At 45.9% G+C, this 22,184-nt stretch overlaps 1 protein-coding gene across 7 annotated transcripts in view; it reads left to right on the top strand.

Annotated features, from left to right (window-relative positions):
• Ogdh (oxoglutarate dehydrogenase) overlaps positions 1 to 21,603 on the top strand; it is a 75,576-nt gene extending 53,973 nt beyond the window's left edge. For all 7 annotated transcript variants that reach the window (XM_059275483.1, XM_059275490.1, XM_059275485.1 and 4 more), the window contains exons 6-23: positions 871 to 1,025; positions 1,209 to 1,355; positions 1,828 to 1,918; positions 2,485 to 2,664; positions 7,795 to 7,923; positions 12,223 to 12,402; positions 13,078 to 13,230; positions 13,903 to 14,005; positions 14,280 to 14,408; positions 14,920 to 15,070; positions 15,354 to 15,481; positions 15,570 to 15,748; positions 16,095 to 16,166; positions 16,693 to 16,821; positions 17,687 to 17,759; positions 20,730 to 20,893; positions 21,104 to 21,258; positions 21,403 to 21,603. In XM_059275483.1, the coding sequence (XP_059131466.1) occupies positions 871 to 1,025; positions 1,209 to 1,355; positions 1,828 to 1,918; positions 2,485 to 2,664; positions 7,795 to 7,923; positions 12,223 to 12,402; positions 13,078 to 13,230; positions 13,903 to 14,005; positions 14,280 to 14,408; positions 14,920 to 15,070; positions 15,354 to 15,481; positions 15,570 to 15,748; positions 16,095 to 16,166; positions 16,693 to 16,821; positions 17,687 to 17,759; positions 20,730 to 20,893; positions 21,104 to 21,258; positions 21,403 to 21,523 (2,439 nt within the window). In that variant the 3' untranslated portion in view covers positions 21,524 to 21,603. The remainder of the gene's footprint in view (positions 1 to 870; positions 1,026 to 1,208; positions 1,356 to 1,827; positions 1,919 to 2,484; positions 2,665 to 7,794; positions 7,924 to 12,222; positions 12,403 to 13,077; positions 13,231 to 13,902; positions 14,006 to 14,279; positions 14,409 to 14,919; positions 15,071 to 15,353; positions 15,482 to 15,569; positions 15,749 to 16,094; positions 16,167 to 16,692; positions 16,822 to 17,686; positions 17,760 to 20,729; positions 20,894 to 21,103; positions 21,259 to 21,402) is intronic.
• Positions 21,604 to 22,184: the final 581 nt, after the last annotated feature.

The following is a 22,184-nucleotide window of genomic DNA, read 5'->3' as shown; positions in this document are numbered from 1 at the left end:
GTTATAGGCTGTTTCTCTGCCCTTAATTTTCTTTCCCCAAGAGCCAGCGATCTTGCTGGTCTCCACCTTTGCAGGGCTAGAACACATTCCTTTCCCAGACTTGGTTCAAGGCTTGTCAGGTCTATTCAAGACTTATTCTTTTACCCAGTTTTGGTGACACACACCTTTAATTCAAGCATTTGGGAGGCAGAGGCAAGTGGATCTTGGACTTCAAAGCCAAGTTGATCTATATCATGAGTTCCAAGACAGCCAGGGCTGTACAGAGACCTTGTCTCAAAAAAAACAAAGTCCTGTCCTTTTTCCTATGCTGCCGTGGTCTTCAGTCCTTAAGATTCCAAAGGAATCGATCATTAGAAGGTTGAAGCTAAAAGTCTTAAGTCATTAGCTTTTCTTCTTGTGGATGGTGAGCACACTGGAAGGACAGCCTGCTTTTCTTAGAAAGGGGTCCAGTCCAAAAGCTGGCATGGTCTCTGCTACTTACCATGAAGATAATGAACTGGTTGTTCATTAGCCTGCTTGGCCCCTTGCCCCTCAGGTTCTCAGTGTACCCTAACCAGATCCTAAGAAAGTGTTACATGGCTGTGTTAGAAGGCCCTCAGAAGCTAAGTGTGGCATTTATAAGCTGGTAATCCTAACATTAGAGAGGCCAAGGCAGGAAGATGGCAAGACTGATAACTGCTTGATTTCTGCACTTTAGGCATATGGGAGAAGGAAGTTGGCCCCTCCCTGGCCTGGATAATAGGGCAGTTGGTGTCTTCTTCCAATGAGGCCTGGTTAAACATAGCCTTACTTGTATGGCTTATTGCTGGCATGCTGGAATGCAGTTCATGTTCACCAATGACTTTTGTGTTCCTGTACATATGTGGACAGATGGCCTACTGCCAGCACATTGGTGTGGAGTTCATGTTCATTAATGATTTGGAGCAATGCCAGTGGATCCGGCAGAAGTTTGAGACCCCTGGAATCATGCAGTTCACCAATGAAGAGAAGCGGACCCTGCTGGCCAGGCTTGTACGGTCCACCAGGTAAAGAGGTGTGATTTGGACCATGGATCCCCTTGTGGAGTGTGGGTAGCCTGTCCTCCAGGGTGGTAAGCAGGCAGGAGAATAGAGTTGGACCCTATTGTATCCCCTTGTCATTTGAAAATGCCTGACATTGAGGCTGGCCCTATGGACATTGCTCTTCAAGGTGCTTGGTTCTCCATCCAGGTTTGAGGATTTCCTACAGCGGAAGTGGTCCTCTGAGAAGCGTTTTGGTCTGGAAGGCTGTGAGGTGCTGATCCCTGCCCTCAAGACAATCATTGACAAGTCAAGTGAAAATGGAGTGGACTATGTCATCATGGGAATGCCACACAGGTACTTGAGGCCTGTGAGGCCTTGGAGGCACAGTAGTGGGGCCCTGCTGCTCCCTCACAGTGGCAGCTAGAGATCTGGTGGTGCCTGAGTGTATGAAAATGTCCTGCTTTCCAAGGTTCTTGCACTCCCATGTCAGGATGACTAAGAGTCAGTGTCAAAGCCAAATGTGATTAGACTTGTATTTCATTCTGTAGTGAGTTTTGTTAAAATTAAATCCAGGTGGACATGGTCCAGGCCTCTCCCAACCTCAGAGAGGTGCAGGGGGTTGGGGCTGGTAGCATTTGTGCTTTCTGCCTTTCTCTTGTCCATGGGTCATGGCCTAGCATGCCTGATGGCCAGAGACTTGGTGTCCACATCAGCTTTGGATCGTAACTCTTCTTGGGCTACAAACCAGGGAAATGCTGTGTCTTGTGTAAGGGGCAGGGTAGGGCAGCTTGGCCCTGGAGATCACTCACTCTTCCCTGTTTCCCAGAGGACGACTGAACGTGCTTGCGAATGTTATCAGGAAGGAGCTGGAGCAGATTTTCTGTCAGTTTGACTCAAAGCTGGAAGCAGCTGATGAGGTGAGGGTATTGTTGTTGTTGTTGTTGTTGTTGTTTGGGTTTTGTTTTTGTTTTTGTTTTTTCAAGACAGGGTTTCTCTGTGTAGTTTTGGAGCCTGTCCTGGATCTTGCTCTGCAGACCAGGCTGGCCTCGAACTCACAGAGATCCACCTGGCTCTGCCTCCCAAGTGCTGGGATTAAAGGTGTGTGCCACCACCGCCCTGCTGAGGTGAGGTTCTGTGTGGAGATATAGCCACTATGGTTTTCTCAGTCTACTTGAGACCCCCTGGACCCACTGATTTCTCAGAATGTCTTAACCAAAGCTTCACTCTTCCAGACCATTTAGTTTGCCTTCCTTACTGGAATTTGCCAACCTCTTCTACCTAGCAGCCTTATATTCCTCCTGCTGGGGGCAAGAATATATTCTTTCTGCCCAGGTGACCCTGTACTTGTGCCTGGGAGGGATAATGTTGGGGAAAGGTTCCCCATCCTCCTGCAGTTAGGCCCTAGGAGTCAAAATCCCATCTCTAAGGCTGCTGTTGAGAATAAATCTCTCCAACCAGCATCACTTGCCATTTTTATCGTCAGGGTTCTGGGGACATGAAGTACCACCTGGGCATGTATCACCGAAGGATCAACCGTGTGACTGACAGAAACATCACTCTGTCCCTGGTGGCAAACCCTTCCCACCTAGAGGCTGCTGACCCTGTGGTGATGGGCAAGACCAAAGCTGAGCAGTTTTATTGTGGAGATACTGAAGGGAAAAAGGTGAGGCCCTGAGAGCCTGTGAGTACAGTTCCTTCTGCCTCCTATTCCACACAGTGCCTTATGGATGTAATCACACTTCTTCCAAGTTGTAATCACCAGAACTGGGTAAGGTGTTATCTGTGTCTTCACAATACTGATAGAGGAGCCACTTTTTAGTTATGAACAGAAACAGACTGCAAGGAAAAGGTGTGGGACTCAGATGTCAGGAGAGAGTGTCACTGATCAGGCCAAAAGTGCATGACAGACAGCTCCCAGCTGCCATGGCATTTTCTTTGTGTATCGAGAATGCCGAATATTGGTTGGCTGGCTTGCTCAAGAATAAAAACTCTTTCTGTCTGTAATCTTATCCTTATTTAACCTCAGGATATGATTCTGAGTTGTAGCAAATTTTATATTTATATAGCAAATTATTTAGTTCTTATTAAAAATGATGTTAAAAACTAAGAAACCAGGAAAAAATCATGTGTTCAATGTACATGGTACAATGTACGTTGAGTGATACATTGAGTAAAAAAGACAGTGTCAGCCTGCTCTCAAGGATCTTTGCTCTGTTTGAAGAAAAAGAAGTAAACAAAAGAAAGGGGGGGAAATGTCAGAAGTCAGTGAACAGTGAGTGAAGCAGCTGCGGCATGAACCGTGAAGCACTTTAGAATGAGCACCCATAGACGTGGGCTCAGAGTTAGATGAGACAGTCAGACATGTCAGAGCTGACAGAGGATCTGAGCTCAGTTCCCAACACTCACACCAGACCTTTCAAGGACTGCCTGTAACTCTAGCTTCAGGGAATCTGATGCCTTCTGGCCTCGGCACGCCCTGCACTCATGTCCGTGCACACGCACATAATTAAAAACTAAAAAAAGTTAAAATATTTAATTGAAGAAACAGTATGATTTAGGGAGGTAAACAGAAAAAATAGTGTGTGGAGATGGATGAAAAGTGGAGCGAGGGTTGGGGCCATAGCATAAAGCCAGCCGCTCAGAGTGGCCTGCAGAGGGGCACAATTTTGGTAGGGTCTGTAATACTTATTTTTTATTTATTTAAAGACAAAGTCTGACTATAGCCCAAGCTGGCCTCATCTAAGAGATTCTGTCTCAGCCATTCCTAAGTGTTAGGATTATATATTGCACTACCATACCTGGTTTTGCTTTTTAAAATACTGTAAATCAGGGCTGGAGAGATGGCTCAGCAGTTAAGAGCACTTGTTGCTCTTGGAGATGTGGTATACAGAATACATGCAGGCAAAACACCTACATATAAGTTAAAAAAAAACACAAATTATAATCCCAGTATTAGGCTTGGTGACTTAGAGGAAGGTGACAAAGCTGGCTAGAAGAGCTTTGAGAGGTGACAGCAATTTCTCATTGATGATACTGTTGCAGGCACATAGAGGATACTTACTGGGTTCCAGGTTAGGGGTTGGGTAGTGCCATAGAAAACCTTTAAGTAGATATAGAACATCTACAGTGAGGCTTCACCTATGTTGGGAGACAAGTAGCCCCATGTCCACTTAGAACATTAGGGTTATATGAGGGAGCTGGCCTAGATATTTGGTACTGGGTAGTAAAATGAAATTGTAAGTAGGTTTAGGTAGCTTCTGCATTTGAAAATGTGGACAAGGGCTGGAGAGATGGCTCAGCGGTTAAGAGCACTGGCTGCTCTTCCAGAGGACCTGAGTTCAATTCCCAGCAACCACATGGTGGCTCACAACCATCTGTAATGAGATCTGGTGCCCTCTCTTGGCATACAGGTGTACATGCAGGCAGACACGATTCACAATAGATAAATAAATCTTAAAAAAAAAAAAAATCCACTCAGGCAGACCTTGTTTAGAATATTAGAAGTGGCCGGGTGGTGGTGGCGCACGCCTTTAATCCCAGCACTTGGGAGGCAGAGCCAGGCGGATCTCTGTGAGTTCGAGGCCAGCCTGGGCTACCAAGAGAGTTCCAGGAAAGGCGCAAAGCTACACAGAGAAACCCTGTCTCGAAAAACCAAAAAAAAAAAAAAAAAAAAAAAAGAATATTAGAAGTGTCATGAGAGGTGATAAAATAATGGGAAAGATAGCAGAGAAGGGTTCAAACATTTTTGGTCTTGTTTAGGATCTAATGAAGGGAATTGGCTAGCTCCTGGTTAGTTGGAAAATCATACTTTTTTTTAACTTACTTATTTTTATTTTATGTACATTAGTGTTGTACCTGCATGAGGATGTTGAATCCTGGAATTACAGACAGTTGTGAGCTGCCATGTGGTTGCTGGGAATTGAACCTGTGTCTTCTGGAAAAGCAGTCAGTGCTCTTAACCGATAAGCCATCTCTCCAGCACCACTCCTTGTATTTTAAGGAGTGGTCTTATCCACATGTGCTTCGTTGTTTCCTTACCCCACTGCAGATAACCACCAGCCTGACTTCTGAGTTGCTTCTCCACCTTGCTCTAAGCCCTTGCATGACCTCAGCCCAACCAGGAGAAAGCTTAGTCAGTCTCTTGCTGTTCTTGCTACTTTTCTGACATTCCTTAGAAATGATTTGATTTATGCTAAATCTAGAACTCAGTAAGATGGCAGGTTACATAACCTTAGTGCTCAGTAAAAACTGCGTACTTTGTATAAATTGGGCTGAGGTCATCTATAACCTTGTATATTGAGAAACTCACCTAATTTGACTTGGTACTAGTGTGTGTAGCCTTTGAGAGTTTGTATTCCAGAAACATTTCCTCTGTGAAAGTTTAAATTATCGCTGTGGCGGTGTTTTAGTTACTTCTCTATGGCTGTGATAAGACACTATAACCAAAAGCAACTTGGGGGGTGGGGTTGGGGGTGGCATTGTTATTTCAGCTTACAGTTCCATATCGCAGTCCATCATCGGAGGAGGAGGTCAGGACATGGACTGGAGGCAAGAACTGAAGCACATGCCATAGAGCGGTGCTACTTACTGACTTGTTCCTCATAGTTTTGTTCAGCCTGCCTTCCTACAGCACCCAGGACCATCAGCCCAAGGGTGGTGCTACCCACAGTGGATTGGGCCCTCCCACATCAGTCATCAATCAAGAAAGTGCCCCACAGGCTTGCCAACAGACCAGAAAATGGGGGCATTTTCTCAGTTGAGGTCCCCTCTTCCCAAATGACTCTAATTTGTGTCACTTGACAGAAAACTAGCCAGTCCAAGCGGCTCAACCAGTGCAAAGGGAAAAGTTGCTCCTGCCAGAGGTGTTACATCTCCAGACTCAAGGGAAGCCCACATGTGCCTGGGATGATTTCAATAGCTGACCACCATTTCCCAGTATAGTACCATAGGGAGTTAGCGTGAGGCCCTGTGTTTAGTCTGCAGCACTGTATAAAACGGAGCATGGTGATACCTTCCTGTAATACCAGCTCTCAGGAGGTAGAAGTGGAAGGACGAAGAGTTCAAAGGTCATCCTTGTCTATGTAGCAACATTTAGGCCAGCCTTGGCTCATGAAAGCCTGTCTTTTAAACACTGAGGTACCAAAAGGAGAAGGAATTCTGCCTCTAAATAGTTTGACTCAAACTGAATCCTCAGTCCCTCCTTAAATCATAGCTCACCCTGCCTCACAGTGCTTAAACATGGCAGCTTCCTTCCTTAAAATCAGCTAGGCAGTCCTATACCAACCTCTACCTCACTGGCTCTGAGTTTTTGGTTGGTTTGTTTGTTGTTTTGAGAACCCTAAGTGATACAAGGGATTGGGAGAGACATAGGCTATATAGCCAAGGAATGGGTCCTACTGGGGATGCTGAGCTAATAGGTAAACTCTGGGTAGCTGGAGGAGATGTTGATAGATGTGGTATATACAGATAGAGAAATAACCTGTGTGTGTGCACACCCATGTATTCACTAGATCTGTGCTTAGAGACTGGTGTTGGTAAACAAACAGCTGTGAGTTCACAGTTTCCATCCTTTACTGGAGGAATTGGGGCTGATAACAGACAACACAATATGAGGCTGTGGTGCTGCGGTACCAGAAAATGAGGTACCCTGAAAGGCACAGCACATTGAAATAGCGTGAGCATCAGAAGAACTGATGGTATCATGAATCTCTTATGTGCAGTCTGTAGGATAGGATAGGAATCATGAGCATATGATCATAAATTGGGGAGAAGGAAGAAGATGCCAATTAATAGATGTAGGAGTAACAAATCAGAGGTCATCATTATCCATTGCCCACTCAAGGAACGAGCAGAGGTGGGTCCAGAGATTGCTGAGGCTGAGATGAAGGCTAAGAGGGAAGAAGATGAAGTTCTTCCCACCCAATATCACTGTGTACTCATTGCCAATAAGTGAATTGAAGGGAAATTGGCAGACAGTGACCAGACCAAGTGACCAGGGCTAACCTATCTGGTATGTAGGAGTAGCCAGAGACATTACAACTGAGAATTCCCATCCCCTGGAGTGGCTGGGGCTGGAGTTGCTTTCTTGGATGGGAGAGTTTGTAAGGTGTAGAAGGATATCCTGCAGGGTGCAGAAGGGATGACATATCAGGTATGTGGCTTTCTCTGTATTCAGGGCAGGTGCTAGCAGGTGGTGGCACATGTAGATGTGGTAGCAAGTCAGGTAGAAGGGAAGCCCTTCTAGAAGGGCTCTGTACTCTTTCTAGAAGCCTTCTGTAATCCTGTTACTTTGTGAGTTGTGAATGACCTTAAAACATTACCTTTGAAAAAAATTAGGAGGGCTGGAGAGATGGCTCAGAGGATGATAAGAGCACTGACTGCTCTTCCAGAGGTCCTGAGTTCAATTCCCAGCACCCACATGGTGGCTCACAACCATCTGTAATAAGATCTGGTGTCCTCTTCTGGCCTGCATTCATACATGCTGTGTATATAATAAATAAATAAATCTTTTTAAAAAAAAAAAGAAAAGAAAAGAAAAAAATTAGGAGCTGCACAAGGTGACTCAGTGCATGAAGGAGTTTGCTTGATCCCCAGAATCTACATAAATTTGGAAAAAGAGAATCCAACTCCACAAGGTTGTCTTCTGACCTCCCACATGCACTGTGGCATGTGTACCTGTTCTCCATTTCATACACTCAAACACAAATAATAAAAACAAGTTGCAGCTCATTTCATCCGCTTGTTTTGTGGACTTAACCATCAAGATGTGTTACATTCGGAGTCTCTTTTGCAGGTGATGTCTATCCTGCTGCATGGAGATGCTGCCTTTGCTGGCCAGGGCATCGTGTATGAGACCTTCCATCTCAGTGACTTGCCATCCTACACAACTCATGGCACTGTGCATGTGGTTGTCAACAACCAGGTAACCTCAGATGTCTGTCTAGTGCCTCCTTTGTGTCCTCCTGGTCATATAAAATCTTCACTGTTTCATGATTATAAAAGCGGTGGGTTTTTTGTTAAAATTTGGATAACACATGGGGTTAGAGAGCTGGCTCAACGGTTAGGAGCGTGGCTGTTCTTCCAGGTGTCCTGAGTTCAATTCCCAGCACCTACATACCAGGTCACAACTGCCTATAACTGTAGCATAGGGATCTGATGCTGTCTTCTGGTATGCATACAAAACACACATACACATAAAATAAATAAATAAATTTCTTTGCATAACACAGAAAACTACTTTTTACAGTGGAAAGATTTTAATTACATTATTTAAGGGGAGGACATTATTGTTTTAGAGTGTCTCTGTCTAGAGCCACAGTTATAGGTAATCAGTTTTCTCTTTAAGAAACTAGAGTCCTAGCCGGGCGGTGGTGGCGCACGCCTTTAATCCCAGCACTCGGGAGGCAGAAGCAGGTAGATCTTTGTGGGTTCGAGGCCAGCCTGGTCTACAGAGCGAGATCCAGGAAAGGCCTTACTATCCTCTCTTATTCACTACATTATTTCCTAATGTTGTTTATTATGCAATCTTTAAAACAGCGTTAGCAGAAGTAGTCATTACAGATTGTTTCATAAAATGGACTTCTAATCTTAGGTTTTCTTGTTTCTAGTACTGCTTCAATTAATAATATTCTTCTAGTTCTCACAGTTCAGTTCTGCCCAGCGTTGACACATGCCATCTATTACCTATTATATCCTTCCTTTGGGTCATCTCACCCATTATATGTAATTCTCCCTGACAAATACTCAGCTACTGATTAAGTATAAACACCATATTGGGCATCAAACAGAGCAAGGACTACAGTGCTCTACTAACACAGAACTTACGTTTCATTTTGGGGGAGGGGGGAGCAAAATGACAAGAAGGAAAGGGAGGCCAGAGGTTGATAGCAATTAATTCTCTGCTTGATGACTAAGGGGTGACTTAAAGGTCAAGTAGACAAATGGTGGGGGTGGGGCAGGCAGGAAGTCTTTATGTCTAAGGAAGTTTATCTATCACAGATGTTTAATATGAGCCTGAGCTGCCCTCAGCCAGTGCTCAGACAGTTCTAGGGGAGTAGCTCAGCCTACGAAGCACTTGCCTGTGGACCCAAGTTCAGCCCCCAGCTACCGTATAAAAAGCTGTATATGGGGGCTGGAGAGATGACTCAACAGTTGAGAGCACTGGCTGCTCTGTGAGAGGACCCAGGTTCAATTCCCAGGATCCACATGGCAGCTCACTACTGTCTGTAACTCCAGTTCCAGGAGATCCAAAGCTGCCTTTGGCCTTTGCAGGCACTCCATACACATGATGCACATACATAATGCAGGCAAAACACTAATACACATAAAAATAAATTAATTTTTTGAAAAGATGTACGTGATTGTATACACTTATAATCTCAGAAGTAGGATGGCAATAAGGATCTAATTGGTGAACTCAAGGTCAATGGAGACCCTATCTCAAACCAAGTGGATGCCATTCCTGAGTATAACACCTGAGGTTGTCCTCTGCCTACCACATGCATGCATTTACAAAGAAAGCCTCAGTCCAGATGCATTGGGAGATTGTGGGAGGAACTAATGAGTGACCAAGTGATATCACACTCATGGCAAAGCTGCCATTGTCTGAGTGCATATGATCAGCAACATATCCGATTAGGCATCTCATAAGCGTTAACTCAATCCATGAGGACAGAGATAACCCTGCCTCTGCTTCCCAGTGCCTGGTTAAAGGCATGTACCATTACATCCAGCTGTGGTATTACGTTTTCCAAAAAAGAACATTGAGAAGCAGGGATTGAGTAGCTTGCATGAGGTAAATGATAGTACTAGTATGTAATCTGCCTGCCCTCAGAGAATGGTGTTAAGAAGCCAAGAAATATCTTTTAAAATAAACAAAAAGCTCCACTAATGAACTTTTTCCCCTTTTTTATATTGTGGTAAAATACATAACAAGCTTATATTATGTAACCATTTCTTTTTTTTTTTTTTTTTTTTTTTTAAAGATTTTTTTTTTTTTTTGGTTTTTCGAGACAGGGTTTCTCTGTGTAGCTTTGCGCCTTTCCTGGAACTCACTTGGTAGCCCAGGCTGGCCTCGAACTCACAGAGATCTGCCTGGCTCTGCCTCCCCAGTGCTGGGATTAAAGGAGTGCGCCACCACCGCCTGGCGATTTATTTATTTATTATGTACCAGATCTCATTACCAATGGTTGTGAGCCACCATGTAGTTGCTGGGAATTGAACTCAGGACCTCTGGAAGAGCAGCCAGTGCTCTTAACCGCTGAGCCATCTTTCCAGCCCATGTAACCATTTCTAAGGAACCGTTCACTTGTATTAAACACATCCATAATGTGCAGTCACCATCTTTCATCTCTGTCAACAGAAGCTCCACACTAAATAATCACTGCCTGGGGCTGGAGAGGGGCTCAGTAGTTAAGACTGCTTGCTGTCTTTCCAGAGGACCTGAGTTAAATTTCCAGCATCCATGTTGGGCGGTTCATAATTGCCCAGCTTCAACCCTTTCTTCTGGCTTCTGTGGGCACCCACACACATGTATCAGACATACACACATACACACACACACACACACAGAGTAAAATAAATGTCAAACAAAAACAATTGCTGCCTATTCTTTGTTCCTTCTCCCCTGCTCCTGGTAACCACCACTTTACTTTCTGTCTCTTAATTTGTGGTTACGCTGGATACCTTATTTAAGTGGCACCCTGTAGTATTTGTCTTCTTAAGATAATACCCCTTCACTAACCTTAATGCCTTCAAGGTCCATCTATGTTGTGATGTGTCAGAATCTTCTTTTTAAGTCTGAATAACATTTCACTAGGAATACACCAAATTTTGTTGAGTTATCCATTGATAGAAACTTGAGTGGCCTCTCCAGGGTAAACTGTTGTAAATGATGCTGCTGTGAACGTGGGCGTACAGATATTCTTTAAGACCCTCCTTTTAGTTGTTTCGGCTACTGAATGGAGGTGCTGGCTTATAGAAGAGTTCTATTGAAACTTTTGTTTGTTTTGTGAAGTTTTTTGTTTGTATGGTTGTTTGTTTTTTAGCTCTTATTCTGTAGCCCAAGCTATCCTAGTACTCTCAAGGTAGACTAGGCTAGCCTCATTTATAAAAATCCTTTCTGCCTTCTCAGTGCTAAGCAATTTCAGAGTTTTGTGTTTTCTCTGCACATAATATCCATGGATTTCAGCTGTACCTAGCTGTACCACACCTTTAATCCCAACACTTGTCAGGCAGAAACAGGTAGATCTGAGAGTTTGAGACTAGCTAGGTCTACATGATGAGTTGCAGGCCAGCCCGAGTTACATAGTCAGACCCTGCTTCAAAAAACAATTTAAAAAAAAGAAAGAAAGAAAGAAAGAAAAGTAGTAGTAGTCATCAGGGGACTAGGGAACTACTTCAGTTGGTACTGTAGTCACCACACCCGTTATGAGGACCTTCATGAGTTTAGTATTAGGGAGGCAGAGACAGGCAGATACTAGGAGCAATCTAGCTGGCCAGCCTCGCCAATTGGTGAGTTACAGGTTCAGTGAGACAAGAAGACAACTTACATTGATGTTTAGCCTCCACACACATATGCCACATCCACACAAAGAAATTGGGGTGAGAAGGGAGATGATTTAAAAGCAATTTGGCCTCTCTCAAGTGCATAGCTTGGCTAACATTACTTTTCCTTTCTGTCTCAGTGCTGGACTTTGTGCACACTAGGGAACTGTGCTACCACTAGCCTACTCTGCCTGTAGCAGGGGTTGGAACCGTTGTGCGTTGGTGAAGCAAGAGCTTAAACTGCAATGTACTTATACGTATTTACATAAGTATGCCTGCAGAGAAAATGGTCTGGAGAGAAAAACTTAAAAATGTGCCTGTCAGCCCAGCAGTGGTGGCACATGCCTTTGATCCCAGCGCTTGGGAGGCAGAGGCAGGCAGACTTCTGAGTTTGAGGCCAGCCAGGACTACACAGAAACCCTGTCTTGAAGGAAAAAAAAACAAAAAAACAAAAAACAGTTAATACTACACCCTATTCCCTATGTTAAACATACATGAATTTTGTTACCAGAGTAGGAAAACAAACAAAACTTAAGCAAAGAAGCCACTTAGGGCATACATTCTTAGTAGCTCAGCAGAATGTATAGGCTGTGCCCAACACTGCCTACCACTCTCTGTACCCTGTACTACCAGTTCCAGATACCCTGATGCCTGATCATGTGTTCCATACTTACAGATTGGCTTCACCACAGACCCTCGGATGGCCCGCTCCTCCCCCTACCCTACTGACGTGGCCCGAGTGGTGAATGCCCCCATTTTTCATGTCAACTCGGATGACCCTGAAGCTGTCATGTATGTATGCAAGGTGGCAGCTGAGTGGAGAAGCACCTTCCACAAGGATGTTGTTGTTGATCTGGTAAGTGATGCCAGGGTAAGCATGTCCAAGTAGCGTGTCTTGCCTATCCTCTTACTCTTGCTAAGTCACCTTGGAGCTTTGTAATGTCATACTTCAGGGAGGATCCTCTCGTTCCGGAGTATTCAGACATAGGCTCTCTACTCCTCAGTGGGAGCTATATGATCCATCTGGTCCTATCTAAGACTGCTTTACAAATAATTTGTGCCAGGCAGTGGTGGCGCACGCCTTTAATCCCAGCACTCGGGAGGCAGAGGCAGGCAGATCTCTGAGTTCGAGGCCAGCCTGGTCTACAGCTCGAGTTCCAGGACAGCCAGGGCTACACAGAGAAACCCTGTCAAAAAAAAAAAAAAAAAAAAAAAAAAGAAAAAAGAAAAAAAAGAAAATGAAAAAAGAAAGAATTTGTATTCCCAAGTCACTCTCACTCTCATTATGTCTCATCTGATCGAGCAAGTTCCCCATGTAAAATAAAGAAAATCAAAATCTTAACTGTAGAGGAAGTAAATTGAGGCAAAGCAATATCAGCCATGTTGACATCACACAGATGAAAGGACAGATAAACACACACACACACACACACACACACACACACACACACACACACACACACACACACAGGTATTCTTTTCCACAGACCAACCACAATCTCTCATAGTCCTCTCTTGCTACTCTGACTAGGTGTGTTATCGACGCAATGGCCACAATGAGATGGATGAGCCTATGTTTACACAACCACTCATGTACAAGCAGATCCGCAAGCAGAAGCCTGTACTGCAGAAGTATGCAGAGCTGCTGGTATCCCAGGGTGTCGTCAACCAGCCCGAATATGAGGTATGTCCTGGCAGGCCTTTGTGCTAGGGCAAACTAGAGTAGATCATCCTAGGCCAGTCTTCCTCTTAGGACCCGAGTGGAAGCATGGGAAGTCTTGACAGCTGTAGCATTTCAGCATTCCAACTTCTTTGAGGATCTGGGGCACCAAGATGCTTTTTAAAGGAGTAGATCTGTTGGAGGCGGAGAAGAGTATTCTAGAGATGAGATAGTGGCTACCCAGTAGTTCTTTCTGGTGACACAGGCTGTGGATGAACAAGGGTCCATTCAGCTTAGTAAATATCCTGTAAGATCTGTACCAAGCGTTCTGACACAGTGGACAGTAGGAGCAGCAGTTCTAGATACACGGGATGGTGTGAGGGCCCAGAATGGGCTGCTGCTGAAGGTACAGCTCTAAAGCCTAGTCTTTGACAAACACGTAAAACTGAGCCAGTTCTTAGGAAAAACGTTCAGTCCGGGGGCTAAACAGACTAAACAGAATCTCTAGCCATGTGACACGGGATGAGGAGCAGAAGTGACAGGCCTCTTTCAGATGTCAGAGGCTGTAATTCTGAGTGCACACGTGGGTAGTGGGTGTGCAGAAGTGCAGAGGGACGGGAAAGCCAGGGTGCAACACGCCGGCACAACGCGGGTGTGCTGCGCTCAGTTAGCTGTGTATATCCACCCCTCTTTCAGGAGGAGATCTCCAAGTACGATAAGATCTGTGAAGAAGCCTTCACCAGATCCAAAGATGAGAAGATCCTGCACATCAAGCACTGGCTGGACTCCCCATGGCCTGGTAAGCAAGGGGCTGTCACCCCAGCTCGACTCCTTGTACATCAGGTGGAGTCCTGAAGCCTCTTCCCAGACAAAGCTCTGCTCTCCTCTTCTGTACCTGCCACATATAGTGAGTGGTCTTTTCAGCAAGGCCTCTGTGGTCCCCAAGGAGACCATCCAAAGCTGTATGGTACTGTGGTGAAGTTTCTAGAAAGGCAGAACTGTTTCTCTGGTCTGCTCTGCAGATGTCCCTTCCAAAGTAGATGGCATGCCTCAGCATGTCTTTGTTCTCCTAGGCTTTTTCACCCTGGATGGACAGCCCAGGAGCATGTCATGCCCCTCCACTGGCCTGGAAGAGGATGTCTTGGCCCACATTGGAAATGTCGCCAGCTCTGTACCTGTGGAGAACTTTACCATCCATGGAGGTAACCAGCCCTGCACTTGTGTGTGGAAACAGTGGTCTAGATCAGCACCTCTTGAAGACACTGTCCCCAGCCATGCACTATACAAACTCCCCTAGAGCCCACTGGGTATATTGGTAGACTCAGCTCCCACAACACTCAAGTTCCTTCACTTGGAAAGAAGCAGAGAAGCAACTAAGAGGTCACCATTTTGCTGTCCTAACACTGGGTGACAGAGGCTCTGCCTGTGTCATTGGAGCACAGAAAGTAAAGGTGTCCACGTGAGCTGAACCTCCAGTACTGTGAGTGCTCTCTCTGGCTCCTTTTTATTTATGTATGTATTTATTTATTTCTTCTTTTCTTTTGGTTTTTCAAGACAGGGTTCCTCTGTATAGTTTTGGAGCCTGTCCTGGAACTCACTCTGTAGACCAGGCTGGCCTCGAACTCACAGAGATCCGCATGCCTCTGCCTCCTGAGTGCTGAAATTAAAGGTGTGTGCCACCACTGCCCAGCATCTCGTGCTCTTTCTCTGCAGGGCTGAGCCGGATCTTGAAGACTCGGAAGGAGCTAGTGACAAACCGGACTGTGGACTGGGCCCTGGCAGAATACATGGCATTCGGATCACTCCTGAAGGAAGGCATCCATGTTCGGCTAAGTGGCCAGGATGTGGAGCGGGGCACCTTCAGGTAACAAAAATATTTACCCTTCAGTTTGAAACAGAAGGCAAGTTCTTTGGTATCTATACTCCAGGGGAAATCATTTCCAGAAAAGTCACTGCATCCTCAATGTCTGGGCTGCCCACCCTTTCCTGTTTTGTGTGGATGCTCTGTTTATATGCTGGGAGGGCTCTACTCTGAAGCATCTGGTAGAAAGACAGGTTGTCACAGTGGGTCTACTAGAGCGTCAGGGTTCAAGTGGTTGGTTCAAATATTTGTGCTCCTGCGTATTAATCTTGTCATTCTTCCTCAGCCATCGCCACCATGTGCTCCATGATCAGAATGTAGACAAAAAAACCTGCATCCCCATGAACCACCTTTGGCCCAATCAGGCCCCCTACACCGTATGCAACAGCTCGCTGTCTGAGTACGGTGTCCTGGGTAAGGCCAACCCCAGCCCCACCTTAGTCGTCTGCATCCCCTGCCTGATATCCTCAACATGTCTTTCTTCCTTTTCTCTCCATGATAGGCTTTGAGCTGGGCTTTGCCATGGCTAGCCCTAATGCTCTGGTTCTCTGGGAGGCCCAGTTTGGTGATTTCAACAACATGGCACAGTGCATCATTGACCAGTTCATCTGCCCAGGACAGGCCAAGTGGGTGCGGCAGAATGGCATTGTGCTCCTGCTGCCTCATGGCATGGAAGGCATGGTGAGAGCTTCCCCTTGCCCACCAAACTCAAGACCTAGGAAGGACCGTCCAGGACCCCATCCCAAAGACAGGAGGGTTCTGTTGGTGCTTCCATTGGATGGGAAGACTAGCTAGCACTTTGAAAGGCAAGAGTGGCCCATCTGCATGTGCTCTGAATGGCCATCCCTAGACAGATGGGCAACAGATGGTGCTGATGCTACTCAGTCTTTCAAGCACTCAATTCCCTCATCCCTGCTGTCCTGTGATTTGCTAGTGGGAGGGGGAAGACATCAGGAGAAAGAAACAGCAAGTCCAATAGATGTCAGCATGTGAGAACTTGCAAACTAACTTGTCTGTCTGGTTCCAGGGTCCGGAGCATTCCTCTGCCCGCCCAGAGCGGTTTCTGCAGATGTGCAATGATGACCCAGATGTCCTGCCTGTGAGTAGAGCAGACCCTGACACTTGGCTGCCTGGGGCATGTAGGAAAGAATTCCATTTGGATGTCCAGAGGGGTCAGATCTCAGCTGACTCTCCCTCTGGCTTAGGAATCAGAGAGGATAGACCAGTGTGGCCCCATGCCTTCTGATCTCCCTGAAATAGGGTTCTTCATTTGTTTCCTGCTGTTACTGAAAGCCTAGAAACCTCAGCCTGACCTCTTAGTGAGATTGCCATTGCTATGGTTCAAATAAGACTTTAAGACAATTTTAAAGAACTCAGAACTACTAGGAAGAGTAGATTAAATTGTAGCTAGCACCTGTGTCTCCTATATTCCATACATCCACTGCCAAGGAAGTGTTAAATGGGTTCAGACTTGGGAACCTGTGGAGCCTGCTCCTTACTGTCTTGTGAGTCCTTGAGTCTCCAGTGAGCATCCTGAGGCCCCTCTGCCCTAAGTTACCACCCTTCTCCCAGGCAGAATGCTCACAACTATTACTGGCCTCTGGCCATTTCCTTCCTTGCTACAGGACCTGCAGGAAAACAACTTTGACATCAATCAGCTATACGACTGCAACTGGATTGTTGTCAACTGTTCCACCCCTGGCAACTTCTTCCATGTACTTCGACGACAGATCCTGCTGCCCTTCCGGAAGCCGGTCAGTGCTGGGTTCTCCAGAATCACCAGAGTGCTGGCCTTCCTGTGTTAACACAAAGAAGGACTTCCCTAGTGTCTTTTTCTCTAGGTTGGGTGGATGATACCTAAAGGGGAATAAGGATGAGGTGTAGTCTCAGGAAGCCAGGTCCTATTGTTATGAATGCCAGGGAACTGCACATTCTCACTCCCAGACTGAGAGTCCTGACATGCTCTTAGTACCACATGTAAGAGAGTCTAGCAAAATACAATCCTCAGCCCTGCAAGTAGAGTCATGGTATATTGAGAATAAGACAGGTTGTCATGTAGGTAGGCTGAGCACTGGGACCAAGGAATTCCAGGAGCCCCATAAAGCAGCTTTTGAGCTGGATGTTGAGGTGTGAGTAGGAGTTGTGTGGAGAAGGCAAGTGGACAAAATGACCAGAAAGAAGGTGTCTGCGATAAGGATTCAGAGAGGGCCCTGCTGCCTTGGGTACTGCAAAGGATGGATACAAAGCTAAGGCTTCCAGCTTTGTGCCCCTAGTAGCCTGCAGGCCCACAAGACAGAACAGCCCTGGTGCTAGACCTTCTGCTTTAGACAGGTGTCTTGTCCTTACGACTGACTACCTGGGAGCTGTTCAGCTCACCAGGGAGAGGCACCAGGTCAGGAAGATGGCCCTGGAGAGTAAATACCTACCCAGGGGAGGGAAATAGCTGAGAAATTAGTATCTTCCTTTTTCTTCCTATATTTTGTGAGTCTCCCATTGAGATCGGGAAGACAGGCTGTCCTGGCTGTGTATCAAAGATCAAGGTTTAGATGACCTTTACCTTGTACCTTCATTCTAGAATCTTTAAAATATAGTCTACTGTGAGCATATTTTGCCTTTCAGTTAATCGTCTTCACTCCCAAATCCCTGCTGCGCCACCCTGAGGCACGAACTAGCTTTGATGAGATGCTTCCAGGTATGTGTGGAGGACATAGGTGTTAGCTCTGGGGGCTCTTTGCTGTTCTGTAGGGCTACAGGACTTGTATTTACCCATCTCCTGAGGCTCTTTCTGGACTTTTAGTTATGAGATACAGACCTCTGACTGTGAGTGCCCCTGGGACTGCGTTAAAATAGCAGAGCATGGTGGCGCATGTCTTTTATCTCAGCACTCTGGAGGCAGAGGCAGGAGCATCTCTGAGTTCAGGGCCAGCATGCTCCACAGAGTTACATGGTCAGGCCCTGTCTAAAATAAAACAACAACAAAAAGAGATACCACTATGCATCTAGGATCACAAATAGATGCATGTGACAACTCAACACAGCTCAGGAGGACAAGTCTCAGAGTAAATTCTTCACAGTGAGGAGAAGATGGGGGGAAGGTAGCATGCCAGCTGCAAAGCCGAGACAGGAGTCTGTGGCTTGAGATCTCTACCTGGAAAGTGAGAAGCAGGTGCTAATACAGCCTGTAGCCACCCAGATGTTCCTGGGGCTCATGAGGCCAAGAAGACTGCTTCCTCTGAACCACCAAGCCCTGTCGTCTTCTGTACAGCAAACCTCTTGTTTGCTGTGTTCTGTCTTTTGTGTGTGGTGGCATTTACATAATGTGGAATCTGCTGTCTTAACCATTTTTAAGTGTTCAGTATCACACAGGAACATTCTTGCTGTTGTACAGCCATCACACCATCTATTTCTAGAGCTTACATCAGGTAAAACTGAAACCCTATACCCCTAAGTACTCCCCACACTTTCCTGCTCTTTCTCTGACAACCACATTCTATTCTTTAACTAGAATCAAATCGTAAAGCTGAGCAGCCTTCTCCAAAATGGTTAGGACCAGAGATGTTTTGGATTTGGTATTTTTCCTGGTTTTTAAATATGTGTATAGACCCAAATCTAAATGTAGAGTGCACTTAATGTGTATCTTGTACACATGTAATGAAAATCACTATTCCCAGTGTACCTGTGCTGTAGTTATAACCCATCACATGGCAGATGAATAGTCTACTTGAGATGTCATGTTGGTATTCAGAGAGTTTTCAGATTTTGAGTTTAAAGAATAGGAGTGCTCAGTCTATATTGGTCTTTTTATAACTGACTTATTTCAGTTAGTATAATGTCCTCAGGGTTCATCCCATGGTATAGTGTAGCCATCATTTCCTATCTTGTTAAGGTGGAGGAGTGTTCCATTCTACACACTTGATCTTACCCAAAAGACTGAGAAGTGATCTATTTTATGGATCTGCTGCATTTGTTTTATCCACCTGTGCTTCGTGGGTACTTAGGGTGCTTCTCTGTTTTAGCTCTTGTAAGTAACACTGTTTTGAACATGGGTATACAAATAGTCCTTCAAGATCCTGACTTCATTCCTTTGCATATGGATTTCCAGCTTTACAGCACCATTTGTGAAGACTATTCTTCACCATGGTATGGGTATGGCCTTGACACCTGTGTTGAAAATTAATCTGGCCAAGTGTGTACTCTGTTCTGTGTCCTGTTCCACTGGTCTGTGTATCTGTCTTTATGCCAGTGCCTCCCTATTTTTGTTTTTTGAGACAGGGTTTCTCTGTGTAGTTTTGACTGTCCTGGAACTCACTCTGTAGACCAGGCTGGCCTCGAACTCACAGACATCCATCTGCTTCTGCCTCCCAAGTGCTGGGACTAAAGGCCCTGCCAGTGCCACACTGTTTACTGTAGCTTTTATAGTTCATTTTGAAAGTTTTCCTCTGAGCTTTGTTTTGTCTTAAATTTTTGTTTGGTTAGTCATTGTCCCTTGAGTTTTTTTGGGTTTTGGGGTGTTTTTTATGTTTTGTTTTGGTTTTTTGGTTTGTTTGTTTTTGTTTTTTGTTTTTTGTTTTGAAACAGGGTTTCTCTGTGTAGCTTTGCGCCTTTCCTGGAACTCACTCTGTAGCCCAGGTTGGCCTCGAACTCACAGTGATCTGCCTGCCTCTGCCTCTCGAGTGCTGGGATTAAAGGCCTGTGCCACCGCTGCCCGGCCCCTTGAGTTCTTGTATGAATTTTAGAGAGCAGTCCTCTCTTCTACAAAAGTCGTCATTGAGATTTTATTTTACTTAATATATTTGTGTTTGTGTCTTTGATGGGGAGTTTGTGTAGTATGTATAGAAGTGAGAGGACCGCTTTCAGAAGTTGGTTCTTCCACTTTTATGAGTGCTCCCGGGACTGAACTCACATCAGGTTTGCATAAGTCTCCCTCACTTCCCACTTCCCATTTGCTGCCAGTACATCTTCTCTCTTGCCCAGCTGTTGTCTTTAGGACTCCAGTAGCCTGTTGAGTAGAAGTAGCAGGAGTGGGCCTGCTAGCTTTGTTCTTGACCTCAGAGAAACAGTTTCCAGTCTTTCACCATTGAATATGATTTATGCCTCCCAAGTACTGGGATTAAAGGTGTGTGGCACCAGCACCTGGCCTGCATATGATTTTTCCATGGACTTTTCATCTGTACTCTGTCATTTCCCAATTGAATGTTTAATCATGAAAACAGTCTCAAGTCTCCTCTCATTTTGTGAGCACCAGTTCCTGCAGCAGTTGTTTGGCTATGCCCTCTTGGGTGTTTTAACTTTTTTTTTTATTTGTAAATTTATAAGGTATAAGTAGCCATCAGATGGTTGGTTTTTTTGAGACAGAGTCTCTCTTATGTAGCGCTGGCTCTCCTGGAACTCACTATGTAGTACAGGATAGTCTTAAACTTAGAGAGATCCACTTGCCTTTGTCTCCTGAGTGCTAGGGTTAAAGATGTACATCCCCAAGCCCGTTTCTACAACCTTCTTAGTCTGAGCAAATGCACAGGTATCAGAAGCTTATGAGGTAGAAGTATCTCTAACCCTCAGAAACCATAGATCCCGCCCTGTGTGACAGCCCTCAGCTCATGCACAGCAGCTGTGGAATAGGCTTGGAGAAAGAACCAGCCTAGCTGTAGAAATTTTCTTTTAGGAACCCACTTCCACCGTGTGATCCCAGAAGATGGCCCTGCAGCTCAGGACCCAAACAATGTCAAAAGACTACTCTTCTGCACTGGCAAGGTGTACTATGACCTCACCCGAGAGCGCAAAGCCAGGGGCATGACAGAGCAGGTGGCTATTACAAGGATTGAGCAGGTGAGAGCATGTGGTACAGCAGCTAGGTATCAGGGTCCCACCTATGGGGTATTGGATTATGGTGCTTTGGCATAAAATCATTCACTGAGGTTTCTAACCTTTCCTACCTGCAATAACTGAGACTTTCCCTTCTGGAATTCCAGGCTCCCTTTGCTTAACCCCACCCACCCTCTGAATTCAACCCTTGATTTCAACCCTGCTCTCTCCTAGCTATCACCATTCCCCTTCGACCTCCTGCTGAAGGAGGCACAGAAGTATCCCAATGCTGAGCTGGCCTGGTGCCAGGAAGAGCACAAGAACCAAGGCTACTATGACTATGTCAAGCCAAGACTTCGGACCACCATTGACCGTGCCAAGCCTGTCTGGTAAGGCCCAAGTCCCTGATGGGGAGGCCTGCAGAACCTTCCCTCAGGTTGGTGGGCAGTTAACCTGGAAGCAAGCTAGAGAAGACCAGGCAGGGCCTCTCTCTGACTGTTGTCCTCATTGCTCCCTCTCTCTGTGTCTCTCAGGTATGCTGGCCGAGACCCAGCAGCTGCTCCAGCCACTGGCAACAAGAAAACCCACCTGACAGAGCTGCAGCGCTTCCTGGACACAGCCTTTGACCTGGACGCCTTCAAGAAATTCTCTTAGATGCTCCTGGAGTTGATCAGGCCATGGCCCCCATGTCCATGATGCTCTCTGCTTCTCAACTAAAGCATAGTGCCTCAGCACTGCCCACACTTCTGCCCTTGCTGTACCACATCCCTTCCCGTTCTCATAGGAATCAGGCTGTTCTACTCCAATGCTCAGCTGCTCCCTAGGCCAGATACTGCGTGGCCTGTGCTGACCCCTCTCAGGCTGCACACCTTCCGTGGAGGCCATAAGGAGCAGGGTAAAGAAAGGTCCCCTCAAGGTGTCCTAGGGAAGGCAGCTCTGGCCCTGCCCATCCTCACTATGTTATCCTCTGGGACATAACAGAACAGAAATCCTGTGGTTTCCCAGGGTCCTAGTAGTCAGTCCTTGGCACCCAGCAAGCCACAGATTCAAGCTTTGTCTTGCTAGGGCCAAACTGAGAAGTCATGGAGGAACTATAGCTAGCAGGTTCTTGCTGTTGGGTGAGTGGAGAATGGAACAGAGCAGTTAAAAAGGCCTTAGCAACAAAGTTAGGTCCAGTTCTGCCACCCTTCTTGGGTTTTGGACTGTGTGTGGGAATTTGCCCTGGCTACCATGCCTGGAGTGATTGGCTCTGAGTAGAGTCCAGAAGCTCCCTTGGTTTCCAACCCCAGGCACTGGCTGCCTCTTGGTCCTGCTG

The sequence above is a fragment of the Peromyscus eremicus genome, chromosome 10 (assembly GCF_949786415.1).
Source record: "Peromyscus eremicus chromosome 10, PerEre_H2_v1, whole genome shotgun sequence".
In the NCBI taxonomy this organism is placed as follows: Eukaryota; Metazoa; Chordata; class Mammalia; order Rodentia; family Cricetidae; genus Peromyscus; species Peromyscus eremicus.
This window is presented reverse-complemented; position numbering and strand designations above follow the sequence as displayed.